General features: G+C 45.3%; 1 protein-coding gene and 1 non-coding gene across 4 annotated transcripts; one reads left to right on the top strand and one right to left on the bottom strand.

Moving 5' to 3' along the window:
- Window positions 1-425: 425 nt before the first annotated feature.
- Window positions 426-17,949, top strand: fbxw11a (F-box and WD repeat domain containing 11a). 3 transcript variants are annotated; one of them, XM_061834330.1, is made up of 14 exons: window positions 803-1,748; window positions 5,323-5,391; window positions 6,985-7,095; window positions 7,180-7,204; window positions 8,554-8,740; window positions 8,944-9,034; window positions 9,283-9,420; window positions 10,614-10,732; window positions 11,472-11,721; window positions 11,980-12,098; window positions 13,123-13,233; window positions 13,314-13,392; window positions 14,124-14,288; window positions 16,688-17,949. In XM_061834330.1, exons 1-13 carry the CDS (start codon window positions 1,674-1,676, stop codon window positions 14,283-14,285), a joined length of 1,536 nt encoding a protein of 511 aa, XP_061690314.1. In that variant the 5' UTR covers window positions 803-1,673; the 3' UTR covers window positions 14,286-14,288; window positions 16,688-17,949. The 3 variants fall into 3 exon arrangements, with proteins under 3 accessions (XP_061690312.1, XP_061690314.1, XP_061690311.1); XM_061834328.1 differs by lacking the exon at window positions 803-1,748 and adding an exon at window positions 426-635 and having other exon boundaries at window positions 6,985-7,204; XM_061834327.1 differs by having other exon boundaries at window positions 806-1,748; window positions 6,985-7,204.
- trnas-gga (transfer RNA serine (anticodon GGA)) lies at window positions 4,655-4,728 on the bottom strand. The gene has a single exon. It is a non-coding gene; the product is annotated as a tRNA-Ser (tRNA).
- Window positions 17,950-18,159: the final 210 nt, after the last annotated feature.

The raw sequence follows: 18,159 nt of genomic DNA, 5'->3' as shown, positions 1-18,159 counted from the left end.
TAGAAAACTAAGCGATGAGGAAAAAAAATATATACAGATTGTCAAAATGAGGCCTTAATGTCATCTTAAAATGCTTACATTGGAGTTGAGACGAATACTTTTCATATGAAGGTTTTTATACTGCTCACTAAAAAAAAAAAAAGAATGATTTTGCTGACTGCTCGTTAAGAGTAAAAGGGAATTGAAATTTCCACATTTGATTGCCATGTATCGCACGCATTAAATTAGCTGAAGAGCCGCTCTGTTAGCGATGTGGATGATTGATGAAGCGCTTGCTGGTTCCTCTTCAGGATAGCAACAGCATCTCGAGCAAATGCCCTTTTGTTTGGGGGAGTCGCCGGGGTAAGCCTCGAGTCACCCCCGAGCCAGTAGGCGAGCAGTAAATTGTCGGAGCCGCGCCCCCCGGCGAAGCGACGGTTCAATCGGCTCGTCGCTCCGACGCATGGGCGTTCCCGAGCCCCCACACCCTCCCTTGCACATTGTCCTACCCGACGCTCGCGAGCCCGAGTCGAGCGAATGACGTCTCTGCATTTGCGGGCCGCCGACGCAGGGCTGGGTTTCCATTTTCACAGCGAGTTTCGGGGGGCATCGTCAACATGGAGCCGGAGATGGAGGACAAAACGTTGGATCTGATGGTAAGATCCGTTTTCGACGCGGCGTGACGCGCTCGCCGAGCGCGCCCCGGCTCGCGTCTTCGCCGATCGGGAAGGAAGAACCAACCCGAAGCGGTTGAGCTGGTCTAGGTGGACCAGAAAAGTGGGGACCGGGAATGGAATGGAAGGGAAGGGAAGGGAGGGCCCGAGATACATTTTCACCAATATTACAAATAACTCGCGTTATTTCTACCATTTTGTCGCGGTGGCGAACAACGCCGGTATTCGGCCGCGGTTGGCAATTCGATTTGGATACGACAAATTCGCGCAGGGTTCTGCCGAAGGGAGCTGCGGCTTCTCCGGGTAGCGCTCATTGCGGTGACGCTGCGCCACTTGATCTGGGCCCTGTCTGGGCATTAGCCTATCCAGCTAGCACTAGCTAGGGAACGCTCAACCACTCAAATGTACGCTTTTGTATTTCCATATTTGCTGCGTGACGAGAGCTCTCGGGCTAAAAGATACGCGGACGCGATCAGTCGAACCGCGGTCCATTAGGGATGTCCATTAGAAAGCGAAGCGTGCTTGTTTATAATTTTGGAAGTGCGTAGAAGGAAGTGCACTGCTGTTTCATTCATCTAGCATTGCCGTTAGCGAGGTGGCTAGTTGCTATGTAGCTAGCTCGCTAAGTGTACTTGACATTCCATATCAAAATAGACATTTAGTCGAGACAGGAATAGTTGTGTGGCTTTCTATACTTGGCTAATAAACGGATCTTGTAAGTAGAGTTTCCTACATGTGCTATTTATTTAGTCCCTTCAAAAGCTAGGCGGGGAGGGTAACGTTAGCGTAACAAAAGCTATCGCTACAATTTCACAGATTGAACCGGAGGACCTCTCAAGATATGCGTCTTCATTTTGAATTAGTACCAAACAATCGACATATGTAGCTTCCCTTCGTTTCACCGGTTAGTTTGTTACAGCTACGTGGAGTTGAAAGAGTTTGAAAGCAAAAGGCTGTTGATGGAGGTTGCAGACAAGACATCAAAACAGAAAGTCCCGATCAAGTTTGGAATCAGATGGAATGTTCGGGGCTTGTGTAAAAGCAGCGACGTACCACGTCCGTCAGCTCACGAGTCACGTTATTGAGATGACGACGGTGAGTAAATTCCAAGATTGACTGGCTAAAAGTTTAACCAACGGAGAGTAAACATTATAGTAAAAGGAAATCAAGTTGATGTGCACATCGGCAGTGTTAGGCCAGTCAAGTTGGTATCTAAAAGTAATGCCCATCTTGTATGCTGTTTGTGTACCAGTTCAATTAAAAAGACGTGGCTTCGTTTTACAGTCCACTTTCTTATGCCACTGGGCTGTTTTATTCTCTTCCATATTTTAAATTTAGCTTGGGGTCAGGTGTTTTTCCTTCTTTTCCCTCAGTGCAGTTGTCACTTTGGTCACGGCGGCGTTCACCAAGCGATGGGTGGGGTGCTCGTCCTTATAAAAATGATTGAGCGGCTAATCGCAATTCCCCTCCCACTCCTCTACACACCCACAAGTTCACATCTAATATTGCTCGTGTGTGTTCCTGCACTCATTGTCCAATGTGTGTGTGTGTCGCTCTAATACTGGTTCTTCCCCCCCCCCACTCTTTACCTCACCTTTGATGGACACACACGCTCACAACCTCCTGATTCCCAACTGAACATCTTTTATTTCTTTATTCTTTCATCCTTTTGTGTTGCATTTTGCCACCACACCACATGAACACGTAACCAACTGCGTTCACGCATCAATTAACTGATCCCTCCGTTCACTTCCCGTCCATTTCCTGTCATCACTTTCCTCCCTTTGCTTTTCCTTTACTTCACATCTATTTCTCTCTCTCTCACTTGGGTCTGTTCTGGTCCTCCTCCCCTCTCTCTTTCTCTCGCTCTCTCACACAGTGCTCTGTGCCTCGCTCTCTCTGGCTGGGCTGCTCGTCGGTGGCTGAGAGTTTGTGTGCACTCAGGTGCCTGCAGAGCATCCCGTCCACCCGGGCTCACAACCAGGTTCTGCCTCTCTCCTCTTAATTCTGCTACTCCTCCTCTACCAAAATCCCACCCTACCCCTGCCATCTTTTTTTTTTTTTTTTTTGTACATTTTATTTCAACGTCACTGTAAAGCCTTCTCCCGCCCTGACCTACTTACCTAACGTCGTCCATTCGTCCACATTTGAAGCGCGCCGCTCTCAGGTCGCTCCCTGGTGCGCTGCCAGCCTTTTTTCTGCTTAAAACTCGAGTCATAGCATCCGAAGCTGTAAGTGAGCGTCTTTATAAATCAGTCAGCTGCTAGCGGCCACGGCCACAGTCGGCATTTAGCATCAGGCCTCCCTCAATTGGCCGTTCAAGTGAAAAGAAGGAGCCACCTTCATTCTTTTGCCTGGAGGTGTGAGGGCCGAGACGGGGAGGGTCTTCTTTCGAGCTCTGAGAGGCGACATGCTTGCCTGCCTGCCTGCCTGCCTGTCTGCCTGCCTGCCTGCCTGCCTGGTCAACCTTTTCTCCATCTTTTTCTTCTCTCTCTTCTGCTCTGCATGATCATCAACACCTGCAAGGCCGTCTTGACTTCTCAATGCTTCTGATTGGGTCTTTGTGCCACACTTTCTTGTTCTTTTTTTTGTGTGGATACCTTTGTGGCAACCACCAATGCGTTTGGTTGTCTTTTTGCTCAGGAAACATTAGGGAAAGACAAATGGAAAGGATTTTGTGCAACTGATTGTTGATAGTCATATCTTGAAGTAGTTGAGGCCACATAATATGCCCTACTTGTCTGAAACCGGCAGAGGTACTGTGGATCCCGTCACCGTCTTTAGCTGGAACTCGCGTTAGCTACGGGAGTTGAGCTACATTCACGCAGACCTCCGCTATGACACGACTCGTCTGAGAATTTTCAGGAGTTCAACGCTCTCAAGGAATTAGATTCCCTTCCCTTTTAAAAAACAAGAAAAAAAAAACCAACAATCGATACGAGGGGTTCAACTGACTGACTGGTTGACTTTACCTCGGCGCAGTAATGATTCTATAAACTGAAATGACAACAAAAATTGGGACGTGGTGTAAAATGTAATTAAAACAATACAATGATTTGTAAAACCCTTTCAACATATAGTCAAGTGAATTCACTACAAAGACAATAGTAAAACCACTGAATATATATATTTTTTTTGGGGGGGTGGGGGAATATTCTCTCATATAACATTTGGTGGCCCAGCAGCAACAAAAGGCTTGAGAATGTTAAGGAATGCCCCCCCCCCCCCCCCCCCAAAAAAAAAAAAAAAAAAACAGCTGTGTGGAACATTCCACAGGTGAATAGGTAAATTGATAACAGACGAGTGTCACAATTGGGTATAAAAGAGCATCCCAGAAAGGCTCTTTTTTTTTTCCCCCCCACAAGCAATCCCCTGATTTTAGAAATCACACTTACACTTTCACAGTCTCACAGATCATCGGATCTCCAAAGTTTTCCAACAATCCACAACTGCAGCTTTGCTATTCCTATTATCTGCCGTTTACTACCGTGGAGTGCAGCAAACTTGCGGCTTTAAGTGAATTGGTAAATTCCGACTCACTGCGAGGCTATGAAGCTATCTGAATGTGATTGGACGAGCGACTGACTGTGATTGGATGAGTCGGGTGTGGGGAAAACGAGTGAGCCAGCTTGTTGACAACTGTAAGAAATGCCAATGACGTTGTCGATTATTCGAGTTCCACTCTGCAGTCATCGCCTGTCGACTACAAACAATTTTGAAAGCCTTTCAGCCCCTAATGGAAACGTTGATTTCCATTCTTCCCTTTTTGTTTGATGCCGACAACATGTAGACGTCCTATTTGGTGGGAGGGGGGGGGGGGGGGCATTCTGGGTTTCCTTGAGAAATGCAGATTTTGCTCATCACATTGGCCTGATTTTACAAAATAGAAGTTTCTTTCGGCTTGTCCCTTTCGGGGTCGCCGCAGCGTGTCATCTCAGATGAACGCACACGTGTTTGGCACAATTTTGACGCCGGATGCCCTTCCTGACGCAACCCTTCTCAGGCTCCAGTGGGATACGAACCCACAACCCCTGGTTTTCCAAACCAGTGCTCTTAACTACTGAGCTACGGGGCCTCCCTGATTTTACAAAATGAGGATTTTTAAACTTTGTCTGCTTTTGCAAGAGCGCCAAGAGGGAGCCTTTATTTATTTCTATGTTGCCCCACACAGACTGCGTGTTTTGGAACACCGTATGACCCGTCCAACTCCGCCTCGATGGCAGCCCAATCCCATTTGTGATTGCATTCGAGAGCTCATCCATTCATAGAAGAATTGGGAGTGTATCGTGATAACGTTCCCTCAAAGCACGGCAGTATATATGGGAGGATACTTCTCTGAATTCTGCACACTTGTCGTTAATATTGCTTGATTTGACTTTCTTGCTCTGTAACAGACAAAATGTTGTCTAATTTTGTGTTTCTTTGTAGCTGAAATCATCCGCAAGACAATGTTTGTTGTGTTGATCAGGTTTTTCTGCTCCGTGCGTACTTGTGTGTGTGCACGCAATTGTCCGTAGTCATGACGGTTCCCCTTCCTTGGCTGTTTTCGTGGCACTTCTTTGTCCAGCTGTAACCACACCGCTATCCTGGCTCAACACAGTGCTGTTAGCAAACTGAAAATCATGCGCTAACCAACACATTTGATCTTTTTGTGTGCCCCTTTGAACAGAACACGTCCGGAATGGAGTCACAGAATCTAGTGGACGACCTGTCGCCAAAGAAGAACACAGTTCTCAAGGTAAACGTTCAGAGCGCCATTTCGATTCTTCCCTCGAGCGCTGACCAATCACAACGTTAACTTGCCTGTCTTTCAACTTTCAGTTAGTGTCCATTTCAAAGCGTGAACACGCAAGACTTTGAATGACACAAGTTGACTGAGGTCAAAATGGTCCTTTTTACCACCGTCACAATCCCAAACCCGTCATTTTCATAGCTTCGGTTTTTCGACTGAGCGGAAGAACCCTATTGTTTTAATTTTCGTACTAAAAAGCCACCAGCTGTGTTCAAAGTACAGCGGAACGCTTTAACAATGCATTTCCCGTACCGTAATATGTAGAATTACCAATTTCACTGCCAAACTGTATCAAACCCTTTTCAACTGTACAAGCATTTCTAACTTTGCGGCAAGTGTAAAAACAATACATCAGCCGACATTCAAATAAAAGGACGACACTACCCCGAATGAACACATAAGTTAGGAGAGCGGACATTTCCAAAGGCGTGCTAGCTTTACGCGTCACGGGTTAACGTTCCAACAGTCATAAAAGTGTATCAATCAGATAAGCGCAGTCCAGTCCAAGTCGGCAAACACTATCGGTGTACATGAAGCGTGTCTGTTCGCGTACGTGCGAGTCAGCAATTAATCAAAATGTATTTGTAAAGTATGTTTTTCTGGCCTCGCAGAGCAGTCAAGTCGACTTTCTTGGCAGGCATATGATGGTCTGCGTGTCGCGGGGACTCTGTTTTATTATTTATGTTTATTTACTATAAATTCCTTCCCTTTTAGTTTCGATGCGACGCCGTGAATGTGTACAACATCGTCAGTAATGGCATTCTGTGTTTGACGGAACCGACATCTTTCAATCAAAATGATCAAGCGTAATGGGGAATGTCATTTGGTTCATATCCTGAAATTTATGTTGAGCAATAGGGCCAAAAAGAAAAACTATCCTAAGATTTTCCCATATTGCCCAGCCCTATCTGTGCATTGGTGGAATGTCACTGCTAAATACTGTAAGTATTTTTTTGGATTTACGCACTTTATTCTACTAATTTGTGCAATTGCAATGCTTGTACATACTCATATCCATAAATGAAGTATGAATTAACAAGAGTTGGCAGAAAACCTTCTTGTTTTCTTATTCTATTCCACGAGGTGGAACATACGTGAGTTGTGGTTGTTGCCCTCTGACATGGAAGAAAAGAAGAAATCGCACTTAACTCAACTCTTGCTGCCATAAAATAATCAAAGTTTGGCAGACCTGGAGAGCAATGATTGTGTGGTTAGACATGAGATCTTTATGGTGGCATGCAAAAGAATCACTGAATTTATTATCATCAGAATTCACATTTACAATGTGAAATGCAAAAAAAAAAAAAAAAGACAACAGTTATTTTATTTTGATTTTTGTTTAGCCCACAACAGTATTTTTTAAAATAAGCTTTTGATGTGCAGTATTTCTTTGTAAATACAGTTCAGTTGTGTTAAATACTTTTTAGGACCACTATTAGGACGTTTTTTTTATGTATTCTTTGTGTAAAAAGTCTGTTGTATAAGAAGCAGTATAGGCTGTGTTGAGGCGGTCACTGAAATGTCTTCTTGGCCTCGCAGCTTAGTAATGGTCCCGTTGTGGGGTCCCGCAAGCGCCCGTCAGAGGGGAACTACGAGAAAGAGAAGGAACACTGCATTGCCCTGTTTGACCAGTGGTCAGAGGCTGACCAGGTAGAGTTTGTCGAGCGTCTGATCTCCCGAATGTGCCACTACCAGCATGGCCACATTAACTCCTACCTCAAACCCATGCTACAGAGAGACTTCATCACAGCGCTGCCAGGTACGAAAACCAACGGCAATGTCCTGCACAGTGGCAAAACATCCATCCATTTTTTTTTTTCTTTCTCAATACCGATTGTCTTCATTAGCGCCACAGGTGGGCTGGAATCTAAATTAGTTGACAACGGGTCACCGGTTAGTTGCGGGAAACGTATATTATCAATAATAAATGCACAAAATTCACGGTTGCACAATTGGGCGAGTCATAAGTCCTCAAGAAACCTAACGTGCATGTTTTGTGGAATGTGGGCGCAAGCCACAGTACCCAAAGAAAATCCACACAAGCCACGGGAGAAGGTGCAGCCTCCACTGCTAGATTTCCAACCCCAAATATCACAACTGTTCGGCACGTGCTCGAATGCCCACAATAAACATATGCACTCAAATTACATTGCGGTTCAAGTGATTATCCAAATGATATTTTTTCTCAGATTTTCCAGAATGACGAACGCTAATTAACAACATCCACGTTATCAGCAGATGGAGTGTGATTGGGATGTTTTTGAACGAGCCCCTGCCCGTGATAACCGGATCTTTTGGAAAATGAAAAGTGAATTGTCTCGAATTATAATGCACAGATCCTTTTCTAGGTTTTGAAAAAGCAGAATTTGCTGCATTTGGATGTCGCGTACTGAAATGAAAAGATATTTTAATCCAAGATATCTTGAGTCAAGTTGCATTTTAATATCAAACCTGTGGTGTGGCTCCGAGCCTTCCCCGGCTTTAAGCCTGTTGAGAACTTTTGGAGCATCCTCGGAACAGAAGATTTATGAGGCGGGGAGACTGTTCACAGGCAACAGCAGCTTTTGGAAGAAATTGAAGCAAAAAAAAAGAAAAATGTTGAGTGGCTGTAAGAATTGTGATGCTGTTGTCCACTATCCAATAAGAGGTCCTATGTTCAAATATAAGTTGACGTCCGAAATGTTTTGGATTGTAGTAAATGACCTCTTATTGCTACATTCCGTCTGCAGTTTGAAGACTGCTATCGAGATTTAAATGTAGCCCAGTTGCCACGTTGATGGTATGCCACCAAATACCAAAACAAAGCTCCCGAAGCCTCAGGAAGCGGGTCAGCCCGGGGCTATGGGGGGGGAGCTTTTTTTCTGTGATACATTGCCCTTCCTTTGGCGTGGTGGTTTGTTCAAATGAAAAACAGCAAAGCGCTCCACAAATATTGTGATAGAAGGTTCGGCCCGTTTTCTCCTGGCCCTTTTTAAAAAGACATTCTAAGAAATTTGACAAATGTCCTTGTTCCAAGTTAAAACGCTGAACAGTCGTTTCCTTCTCACTTTGCGACATCGTGAATGTAACCCCGCCCCGCCCCCTTCTGTCCTTTCTTCTTTCCTTCAGCCCAAGGCTTAGATCACATAGCAGAAAACATCTTGTCTTTCCTGGATGCGCGTTCGCTTTGTGCAGCAGAGCTGGTGTGCAAGGAGTGGCAGAGGGTCATCTCTGAGGGCATGCTATGGAAGAAGCTCATAGAGCGCATGGTCCGCACCGACCCGCTGTGGAAAGGCCTGTCGGAAAGACATCAGTGGTGAGGACGGGGGCCCCTGTGCTGGAAACGCACTCGCGTCGCGTCGCGTCACTGTGTCTACCTTTTTTAAAAAAAAAAAAAAAAAAAAAGAGAGAGAGAGAGAGAAATCTAGCTTGCTTGTCATTCACATACGAGCAGGCCAGTAGATTATCTGCCGGCCTCATAGAACCTGCTCAGAAAACTGATGATTCTTTCCCTCCTAGGGAGAAGTATCTATTCAAAAATCGCACATCCGAAGTCCCACCCAACTCTTATTATCACTCCCTTTATCCCAAAATCATCCAAGACATTGAGGTAAGCCAATGCAAAAGAAAAGCTCATTTCCTTTTAATTTTTTTATAGCCTTGTTTAAATCATTCTTTTCTACACTGTCTACAATACAGTTAGTACAAATTACTCTGTTTATTACATTTTAATTTAGCCTGTTTTTGATTTGTACATGCTCTTACCAAAAGAGCACTTTTATCAATTGTTATTCTTTTTTGTCTTTATTTGGCCTTGTGAAAAATATTTCAAAATCGACTCTTTTCTTTTTCCTTCAGACAATTGAAGCTAATTGGCGGTGTGGCAGACACAATTTGCAAAGGATTCAATGCCGCTCAGAAAATAGTAAAGGGGTTTATTGTCTCCAGTACGATGACGACAAGATCATCAGTGGCCTTAGGGACAATTCCATTAAGGTTTGTGCGGGAGTTGCTACTCCGCTGCTGTTTGCACTTTTTTTTTTTTTTTTTTTTTTCCCCCTCCAAATCTACAAAGTTGTTTCTTTATGTGAATCCTGTCCATCATAAATTCAAACCGTAATCGAGGATAACGTTTGATCTGCGTATCCTATTAGAAACCTGCATTACAGGATTGAGAACCGGTGATGTTTTGTTTTAACTCTTGACAAACACGCAAGATGGCAGCAAAGCCCTGAAAACGGAGAAGATTTCAATGTAGCGATGGCGTCTCTTTACACAGTCACCAACCCATTTTACTTATTGTTAAATTATTCAGTACAAACAAACCATTTTCACTTAGCTAGCATGCTATCGTCTCGCTCAAACTGATTCGACACCGCACACGGGCAAACGAATATGCACAAGTCAAGAAAGTCACCTTTTGGCAATCGCGCAGAGTCATAAATATTGGGAAATGCGGCCCAATTCTCGTGACAAAGTTTGAATGAATTCATGCAAATATCTGAGGCTTTACTGTAATACTGGTTAGACTACTTAAGACTGACAAATTTATTTCAGGATCTGAACCATAAAACTTTTTTTTTTTTTTTTTTAGGACTTCTTTCTTTCCATTCCCACATTGGCATTTTCAAATTTCAACAACTTGCCTCTCTGCTTTATGTCATCATTCGTATTGACGTGACTGATGTGTGCCGCGTCAACTGTAGCGACAACTAGAAGCATTTGTAATTGAGGTCAACATCCATTTAAAGGGGTTATTTTCTGCTCCGCATGTATTTTTAAGAGCGTAACGTCTAATTTTACTGGCTCTGCATAATCTTCCTACCTTTGGCCTAAACACGCACACGGTGAGAAAGTATTGGCTAAAAGGGGTGAAGTAACGGCAATGCAGTTCTATATCCCACTCATATGTCCGGCCTGGGGAGAGGGAAAAAAGGAGAGGAGAGGTATTGTGGGAGAGAAGTGGATTTGCAGGAGGCTGGCGCGCACCCAGGGATGCTCAGAATTTTTCTCCAAGCGCACACGTCCGGCTCGCCTCAGCAGTGGGGAAATGGGGCGTGAACAGAACATGACGAACGGCCTTTCTGTGCATGACCTAAATCTGTGCCCATTCAAAAAAAAAAAAAAAGAATAAAAGCACGTTGAGTCTCTGCTCCTTACATGTGCTCGTGTGTTATTTCTACCTGCAGATCTGGGATAAACAGTCACTGGAGTGTCTGAAGATTCTGACGGGTCACACAGGTTCGGTCTTGTGTCTCCAGTATGACGAAAGGGTCATCGTCACCGGCTCTTCTGACTCAACTGTTCGGTACGAATCTTATGATCGTGTTCCCCGATGGATCACGTTGTCTTGTTGGGAAGACGCAAATAATTGTCCGAGATGTTTGTGGATGTGCTGGGAAAATTATGTTAACTGATGATAGTTTTGTGAAATGTTTTGGAGGCGATCTCTGCTTTACACAATGATGCCGTTTTCTAACAAAAGTGCCTGCCGCCTGAGGGGTCGAAGGTCACTGGCAGTCATTGTTGATTTTTCACCATATTTCTCCAGATTGTGTGACACTTTTCATGATGTCATGCGTACGCGACGCTACCCCCAAATTCTGTGCAGTTGTAAACTGTTGGACAGATTTATGGAGGCTGTTGTTCACCAAGTGGTGAAAGTCGCTCCCCACCCACAATTGAGCCTTTCGGGGATGCTCCTTTTATACTCAACTGTTTTGAAACAAGTTTTTTGACCATTCCTCAACTTTGCCACTATTTTTGTTTCGCCCTGTCACAACTTGTATGAAGCACATATTAAATTCTAAATGAGCGAGTCTAGAAAGAAAGAAGTTTGAACATGAAATATGCTGACTTTGTAGCATATTGATATGAGTGGAGGTCAAAATGTATTTGCACATGTTTTAATTACATTTTACGGAACGTCCCGACGTGCCGGTTTTTTTTTTTTTTGGAGCGCTCGGTGTAAAACATGACTGCGTGCGTGTCCTTTGCCGGTGAATTCCACCATTAAACCTTGTGCCCTCTCTCGCCTTCCTCTGCAGGGTGTGGGAGGTGACGACGGGCGAGGTACTCAACACGCTGATCCACCACAACGAGGCCGTTCTTCATTTACGCTTCGCCAACGGCCTCATGGTCACGTGTTCCAAGGACCGCTCGATCGCCGTGTGGGACATGGCCTCTCCGACCGACATCAGCTTACGGCGCGTCCTCGTGGGACACCGGGCGGCTGTCAACGTGGTCGACTTCGACGACAAATATATTGTATCGGCCTCAGGGGACCGCACCATCAAGGTGATGAGATGAGATGAGATGAGCTTGATGCATTTTTCATGGCTTGTTGGCTTTGTTCACCGCTATTTACCTGATGAGAGTAGAGCAGACAGACAGCCTTTTTCTCTTCACAATTTCCTGTCAAAACTTTTCTGGTGAGACTTTTTCATTCAAGGTCAAAGCTGAATGAGACTCACGCCGTTTTTGTAATTGTTTTCCTGATGGACGGATGTCGCCTGTGCTCATGATTTGACCCGTTTGATCTTTTGAACGGTGCAGGTATGGAGCACCAGCACCTGTGAATTTGTGCGCACTCTAAACGGTCACAAGCGGGGCATCGCCTGTCTACAATACCGGGACCGACTGGTCGTCAGCGGCTCATCCGATAACACAATTAGGTACGTTTGATCCTCTCAGACTGAACGGCTCGATTTGCTTTGATGAGATGAGGACGTGAAGGTTAACGGACAAATCGAATCCTGCTGCCTTTGAACCACAAAAAGCAAGATAAGAGAGTTCTTATGAAGTTTCATTTTGGAGTATATGAAGCTTGCAGGCCTCTTCTTCTTCTTCTTTTCCTTTCGGCTTGTCCCGTACGGGGTCTCCACAGCGTGTCATCTTTTTCCACCGAAGCCTATCTCCTGCATCTTGTGTCCTCATGTCTTCCCTCGCCACATCCATCAACCTTCTCTTTGGTCTTCCTTCTGCTCTCTCTTCCTCGGCAGCCCTCTACCGATATACTCTTTCTCTCTCGCCTCTGGCCATGTCCAAACCATCGGAGTCTTTTCTCTCTCTCTCTCTCTCTCTCTCTCTCTCTCTCTCTCTCTCCTCTCTCTCTCTCTCTCTCTCTCCATCCCCCCCCCCTCACCTCGTCTCCAAAACATCCAACTTTGGCCGTCCCTCCCTCTAATGAGCTCGTTTCTAATCCTGTCCAAGCGAGAACCTCAACAGCTCCAGTTGTGCTTCCTGTCCACCGTCTCTAAATCTGTACATCAGGGTCGGCCTCACCACCGTTTTATAAACCAATGAAGCTCGCAGGCCATTCATTATTAATATTCCCTACACTCATACTCTCATAAACTCTTATTTCTAGACGCTTAAGTGGTGGTTCTCAAACTTTTGGGGGTCTTGGACATGGTTCCCTGCATATTTTTTTATCGACTGGACCGAAGTGCTCTTCGTTGTAGCTTTATGTCAGCATGCCACCTGTTAGCATTTTAGAATTTTTGTCATAGTCATTCAAAAAAATGAGCCATTGTTCTACATTCATCCTGGCTTAAAACAGTTTTCCATTCCATGCTCAATTTAAAATTCCCTTTTCTCTTTTTAGTTGAATACCATCATTGTCAGGAGATGTAACGAGTGTCTCTCTGATCAAACTGTGACTCTTCCGGCATTTAAACGTGAAAATCGCTTTTCCAGGTTATGGGACATCGAGTGCGGCGCATGTTTGCGAGTGCTGGAGGGCCACGAAGAGCTGGTGCGTTGCATCCGCTTTGACAACAAGAGGATCGTCAGCGGCGCTTATGACGGGTCAGCCGGCCTCCGCTTCGGCAGGCGCTCGGGTAGCGGCCGCAATTTGGCTTACGTTGGTGGCACTTTTATCGCTGCAGGAAAATCAAGGTGTGGGACTTGCAGGCGGCCTTGGACCCACGAGCCCCCGCAAGCACGCTATGCCTGCGCACTCTAGTGGTGAGAGTTCACACCTGATGCGTGCACAATAACACCCTTGCAGTTCCGTTTCTGTTGTAAGATCACCAATCGGTAATCGGGCCCCATCGCCAGATTTTCAGCTGACTCGTTGAGGTTTTTTTTAAAGGATTTTCTACAATTACATTGACACAAAGTGACAAAATAATGCTGAAATTCAAAGATCCCGCCAAATTCCACAATTTAACATTTTGGGTTCACGTGTTTTGTGAACAAGACAGGCATGGGGAAAAAACCAAAAAATCCACAGCCGGACCTTTGCCAGGATTCAGCCATCATCTTCGTGTTTGTGTGCATCTAAGTGGTAAGCACTTTGGAAGCACGCTGACATGTTCGACTAGGATCCGAAAAGATAAGGACTTTTGCGGCGAGCGGGCCCGGCCGGCGAAATGACGACTCTGCTGGCCGGATGGAGTCCCCTCTCGGCGACCCGGTCGGGGCACGTCCGCAGGGAACGGGATCCAAACTCTGTATTTTTCATTTTCAAAAGCGAGTAAGGAGAACGCAGTCACAACAATGGCGGGGACAGCAAAGTGAACACGGAAGGAGATGTTTGTGTGGGCGACCTGGGAGATATCGGTTGTGTCGCTGCGGTAGCGGTTACTTTTTAAGAGTGGCGATGCTGTGCGGAAGTACCGCTACCCGATATTGGTATCCGGTGCACCACAAAGACTTTCATATTGTGACGGTCGTTCTCTCCTTTCCGTTTGCAGGAGCATTCTGGCCGCGTGTTCCGTCTCCAGTTTGATGAGTTCCAGATCATCAGCAGCTCTCACGACGACACCATTCTCATCTGGGACTTCCTCAACGTCTCCACTAACGGCCAGTCCGAGGGGCGGTCTCCCTCCCGCACCTACACTTACATTTCTAGATAGCAGGTACGCAATCGCTCGCGTCTTCCCCCAATGACTGAATCCGGTCTTCAAAAACAACAACAACAAAAATCCTACATTCTGCTTTGTGTCTCTAAAAATGCCTTCCACGCGGTGTGATCAGCTTTAAGTCTCGAGGCCCAGGAGAGCTCTAGCAATGTGATTTATGAATTCGTTTTCATCGTCGGAGTTTTGGCAGCTTTCAAATAACGTAGTGATCCCTTTCAAGTGTCTCAAACGTTCCATCGATGAATGATTCCACGATTCTCGCGCATCTGGCCCTCCGCAGTGTGAACAGCTTTTTCCATCTGTGCTCGCTGTTAGAAATCAACAGCGACGAGGGAATGTTGCCACGTCTGTCGGGATGTCAAGTGACTTTATTTTCCCGTGCATCCATTTTGCAGGCTTTGCATAATAACTGATTATTGCATTGGTAAGAGTTGCGTAGCTTTGAGTGGAACGCGTCTTGAAGCAATCAGTACAAAATTGAGCGTATGACCACCAGCAGAGGCGCTGTTGACGCTTTCTCTACGACTTTGCGGCCTTACGTAAAACACGATTTAAATCAGCAATAGGAAGTCGAGCTAGAGCGAAGCCACGAGAACTTCTCCAGGTATCCTTTAAGCTAAGCGCTTCCTTGCTGTACTTTGTTGTCACGGTGCAAAGACGATGACGACGATGGCACGGTGCAAGATTGTTCGTATTTGGCACTGGTTGCTATGCGACATGACGTAGCCTGTTTTCTGTTTTTGGGGTATTTTTCTCATTGGTTTGGATGTAAAGTTAGAGCAGAAAACCCTGGCTTTGCTTAAAATAAGCAAGAGAAAATAAGATAGAAGTGAAGCTTGTGCCATATTTTTTTTTTTTTTATACAAGCCAATATTTGTATTGTTCCAAATGCTAGAATCACAAGTTTTTGTGTATTTAGGTGGAATATAGTGGAGCTCTCCATCCATAGATGTACAGTTTAACACAAAGGTTTACTTACATACACAAGTAATTTTTTGGGTCAAATCAGATGAAAACTCTCCTGTTTCCGGTCACTCATGATCACCAAAATTATTTAATTTGACTAAATACCACAATAGTGAAAGAGAGCCTTTCTTATGACAATTTGAAATTTTCTTTGAGGTCAAGATTTTACATACAAAAAAAAAAAAAAACGTTTTTTTAAGAACACGGGGAAATCCCATACAGTGTTCTGGTAGGTTAATTTACATGTGCGTTAATAGACGGCACGCCTGGGACGTATTTCAGGCCACACCTTAAACACTCCGCCTCCTTGTTTGAAATCATGGCAAACTGAAAAATGGGCGAGGAGCTCCAAGAGTCTGGCTCATCCTTGGGTGCAATTTTTGGATGCTTGAAGACGTCGGATTCATCTGTTCAAACAATCATACGCAAGTATAAACATCATGGGAATGCCCAGTCATCACACCGCTCAGGAAGGAGACGACGGGTCTGTGGTCCAGAGATTTAACGTGTTTTGGGCCGAAATGTGCGAATCAACCCAATAACAAAAGCCAAACACTGTGTGAAGATGCTGGATGAGGCTGGTAAGAAAGTGTCATCATTCATAATGAAATGAGTCCTGCACCGACATGGACCCGAAACGCCGAGAATGAAGCCATTCAAAAGTGGCTTGAGGATTAAAAAAATAAATAAATAAATAAATAAAATTGTCTTCGCAAAGCCCTCATCTGAATCCCATTGAGAACTTGTGGGCGAAGCTGTAAAGGACAAACCTGACTCAGTTCCAGCAGTTCAGTTAGGTGGACTGGGCCACGAGACTCCAGCGGAGGACTGTTAGAAGCTCTCGGAAGGTTCCCCAAAATGTTTGACCCAAGTCATGCAGTCCGAAGGAAATGGATGTCAACTTTTCACCTCGAGGAAAATAATATCAAATTATTTGTCATTATCGTGGCAATTTAATAAAATGAAATAATTTTGGTGATCCTGCAACTGGAGAGGTTGAGTCTGGTTTGACTTCAGATATTGAGACAAAAAAAAAAAACTTCAATGTTTTTGGACAGTGTATGTAAACCTCAACTGTACCTTGAGCACATCAGTCATTTTTTTTATTGTGTTCGAGGCCCCGCCCGGGACGCCGCCTCAATTATTTTGTCAATGCCGTTTCCTGCACGCGCGCCGGCTGCTTTTGTCCTGGAGTTCACTTGTAGTCTTGTTTTTTTTTTTTTTGCCGTTGTCAAACAAGGAAAAACGGCCACCTGCCCCTCCCGGAGCCTTTTTGTTGATATTAGAAGAAAAGAATTTTCTGCAAGAACCGAAGTCCTAAAGAAAAGAGAGAAAGCAAAATTTTGACTTGCGATCGGGTGACTCCCTTTTCCAGCAGGTGTACACTTTATGGCCACCAAACATGTTATATGTCTCCATCCCCTCCCCAGGTGGCTCCATCTCCCGCAGCCGGTCTCGACGGAGTCCCGGGCCGATCGGGCCGACCGGGCCCACGGCTGCGTCGGCCGCGGAACGGAACCCATCTCTTCACCTTCCTCTTGGTCATCACTCTGTCCGCCCGCCTCCCTCCCTCCCTCCCTCCCTCCCTCCGTCCGTTCCGCCCAACTCCGAACGGACCTCGGAACGCGTGGCCGTTTTCTACCAGCGCAGAGGACGTCCGGCAATTGAACCGACGCCATTTTCCCCAGTCGACTAATTTATCTTTTGTACACAAATGACAGTATTAACGGACCTTGGATACGTTACAAGTTCCCTTCTCCTGCAACCAAATTGACAAAGCTTTTGCTCCTCGGTCTCCGCCCCCCTCCCCTGCCAAAACGGTCTCAGCAGATAAGGAATTGCTTCGACTTCTATTTATATGTCACATATTCATACATCCATGCAAATGCACAAGGAGCGGCGCTGGCCGGAGCCGTCGCGCGGGAGAAAGAGACTCTTTACGCTCGGCTCCGGGAAAGATGGAGGGGGTCCACGAGGGGGAGGCTGCGCGCTGCCCTCTCCCCCACCTTGTCCGTTTCCTCAATATCTGCCCATCCCATCCCATCCCATCCCTGCTTCGTGTGCCCCCCACCCCACCCCACCCAAGAAATGCACACTAGCTGGGAATATTTGGGCACGCGCTTACGTGGACTTGGCAGAGCAGAACACAGCAAAAAGCGTCAGACATGCATGTGAGGTTGCCACGGATACGGCGTCCTGGCACCAATGAGCTATCCCCCCCCCCTTTCTCTTCTTTTCTTACTGTTTTTATATATATATATATATATACATACATACATATATATATATATAAATATACATAATTGTTTTCTAATTTGACTTGAGTATGTGTCCCAAATTCCTCCTTTTTGCCGTCTGTCGTCCTCCCTCCCCCGCCTTCGCTTCATCTGTCCCTCTCACTCCATTGTCGAGCTTATTTGCTTACGAGAGAAGCTGGAATTTGTTCAAATTTAGTTGTAAACGGACTTGTTTTGTCTGAAATTGTGTTGTATATTAAAATGATTTTTTTAAAGAAGAAAAATGACCTTATTGTGAATAAAGTACTTGACGGTGAGTGTTGAGCCAACTAACACGGGATGAGTGTCGATGATGTTTTTTTTGTTTTTTGTGTGGTTGGTTGGTTGGTTGCAACACTGGTGGCAGATTTGTCCTCTGCTTTTCTAGGACTAAATAAAATGGAACTTCTTTTCTAGCTGAGGTGACATAAATTCTTTGCTTCTTGTTCTGGTGGGAATATGGTCGAAAAACACACTTTTTTTTTTTTTTTTTAAGGGCGGAGGAGTTGAAGGCTGCATATTTTCCCAATCTTTGTGCTAAAGGTGCGTGTGTTCATTTCAAAATGAAGTGGGAAAGGAATGGCTCAGTCGGTTGAGTCAGCGTGAAAAAAAAAATGAAATAACTT

Source organism: Syngnathoides biaculeatus, chromosome 11, assembly GCF_019802595.1.
Source record: "Syngnathoides biaculeatus isolate LvHL_M chromosome 11, ASM1980259v1, whole genome shotgun sequence".
NCBI classification, from domain to species: Eukaryota; Metazoa; Chordata; class Actinopteri; order Syngnathiformes; family Syngnathidae; genus Syngnathoides; species Syngnathoides biaculeatus.
The sequence above is the reverse complement of the archived record's forward strand: the minus strand, read 5'-3'. Positions and strand labels throughout refer to the sequence as shown.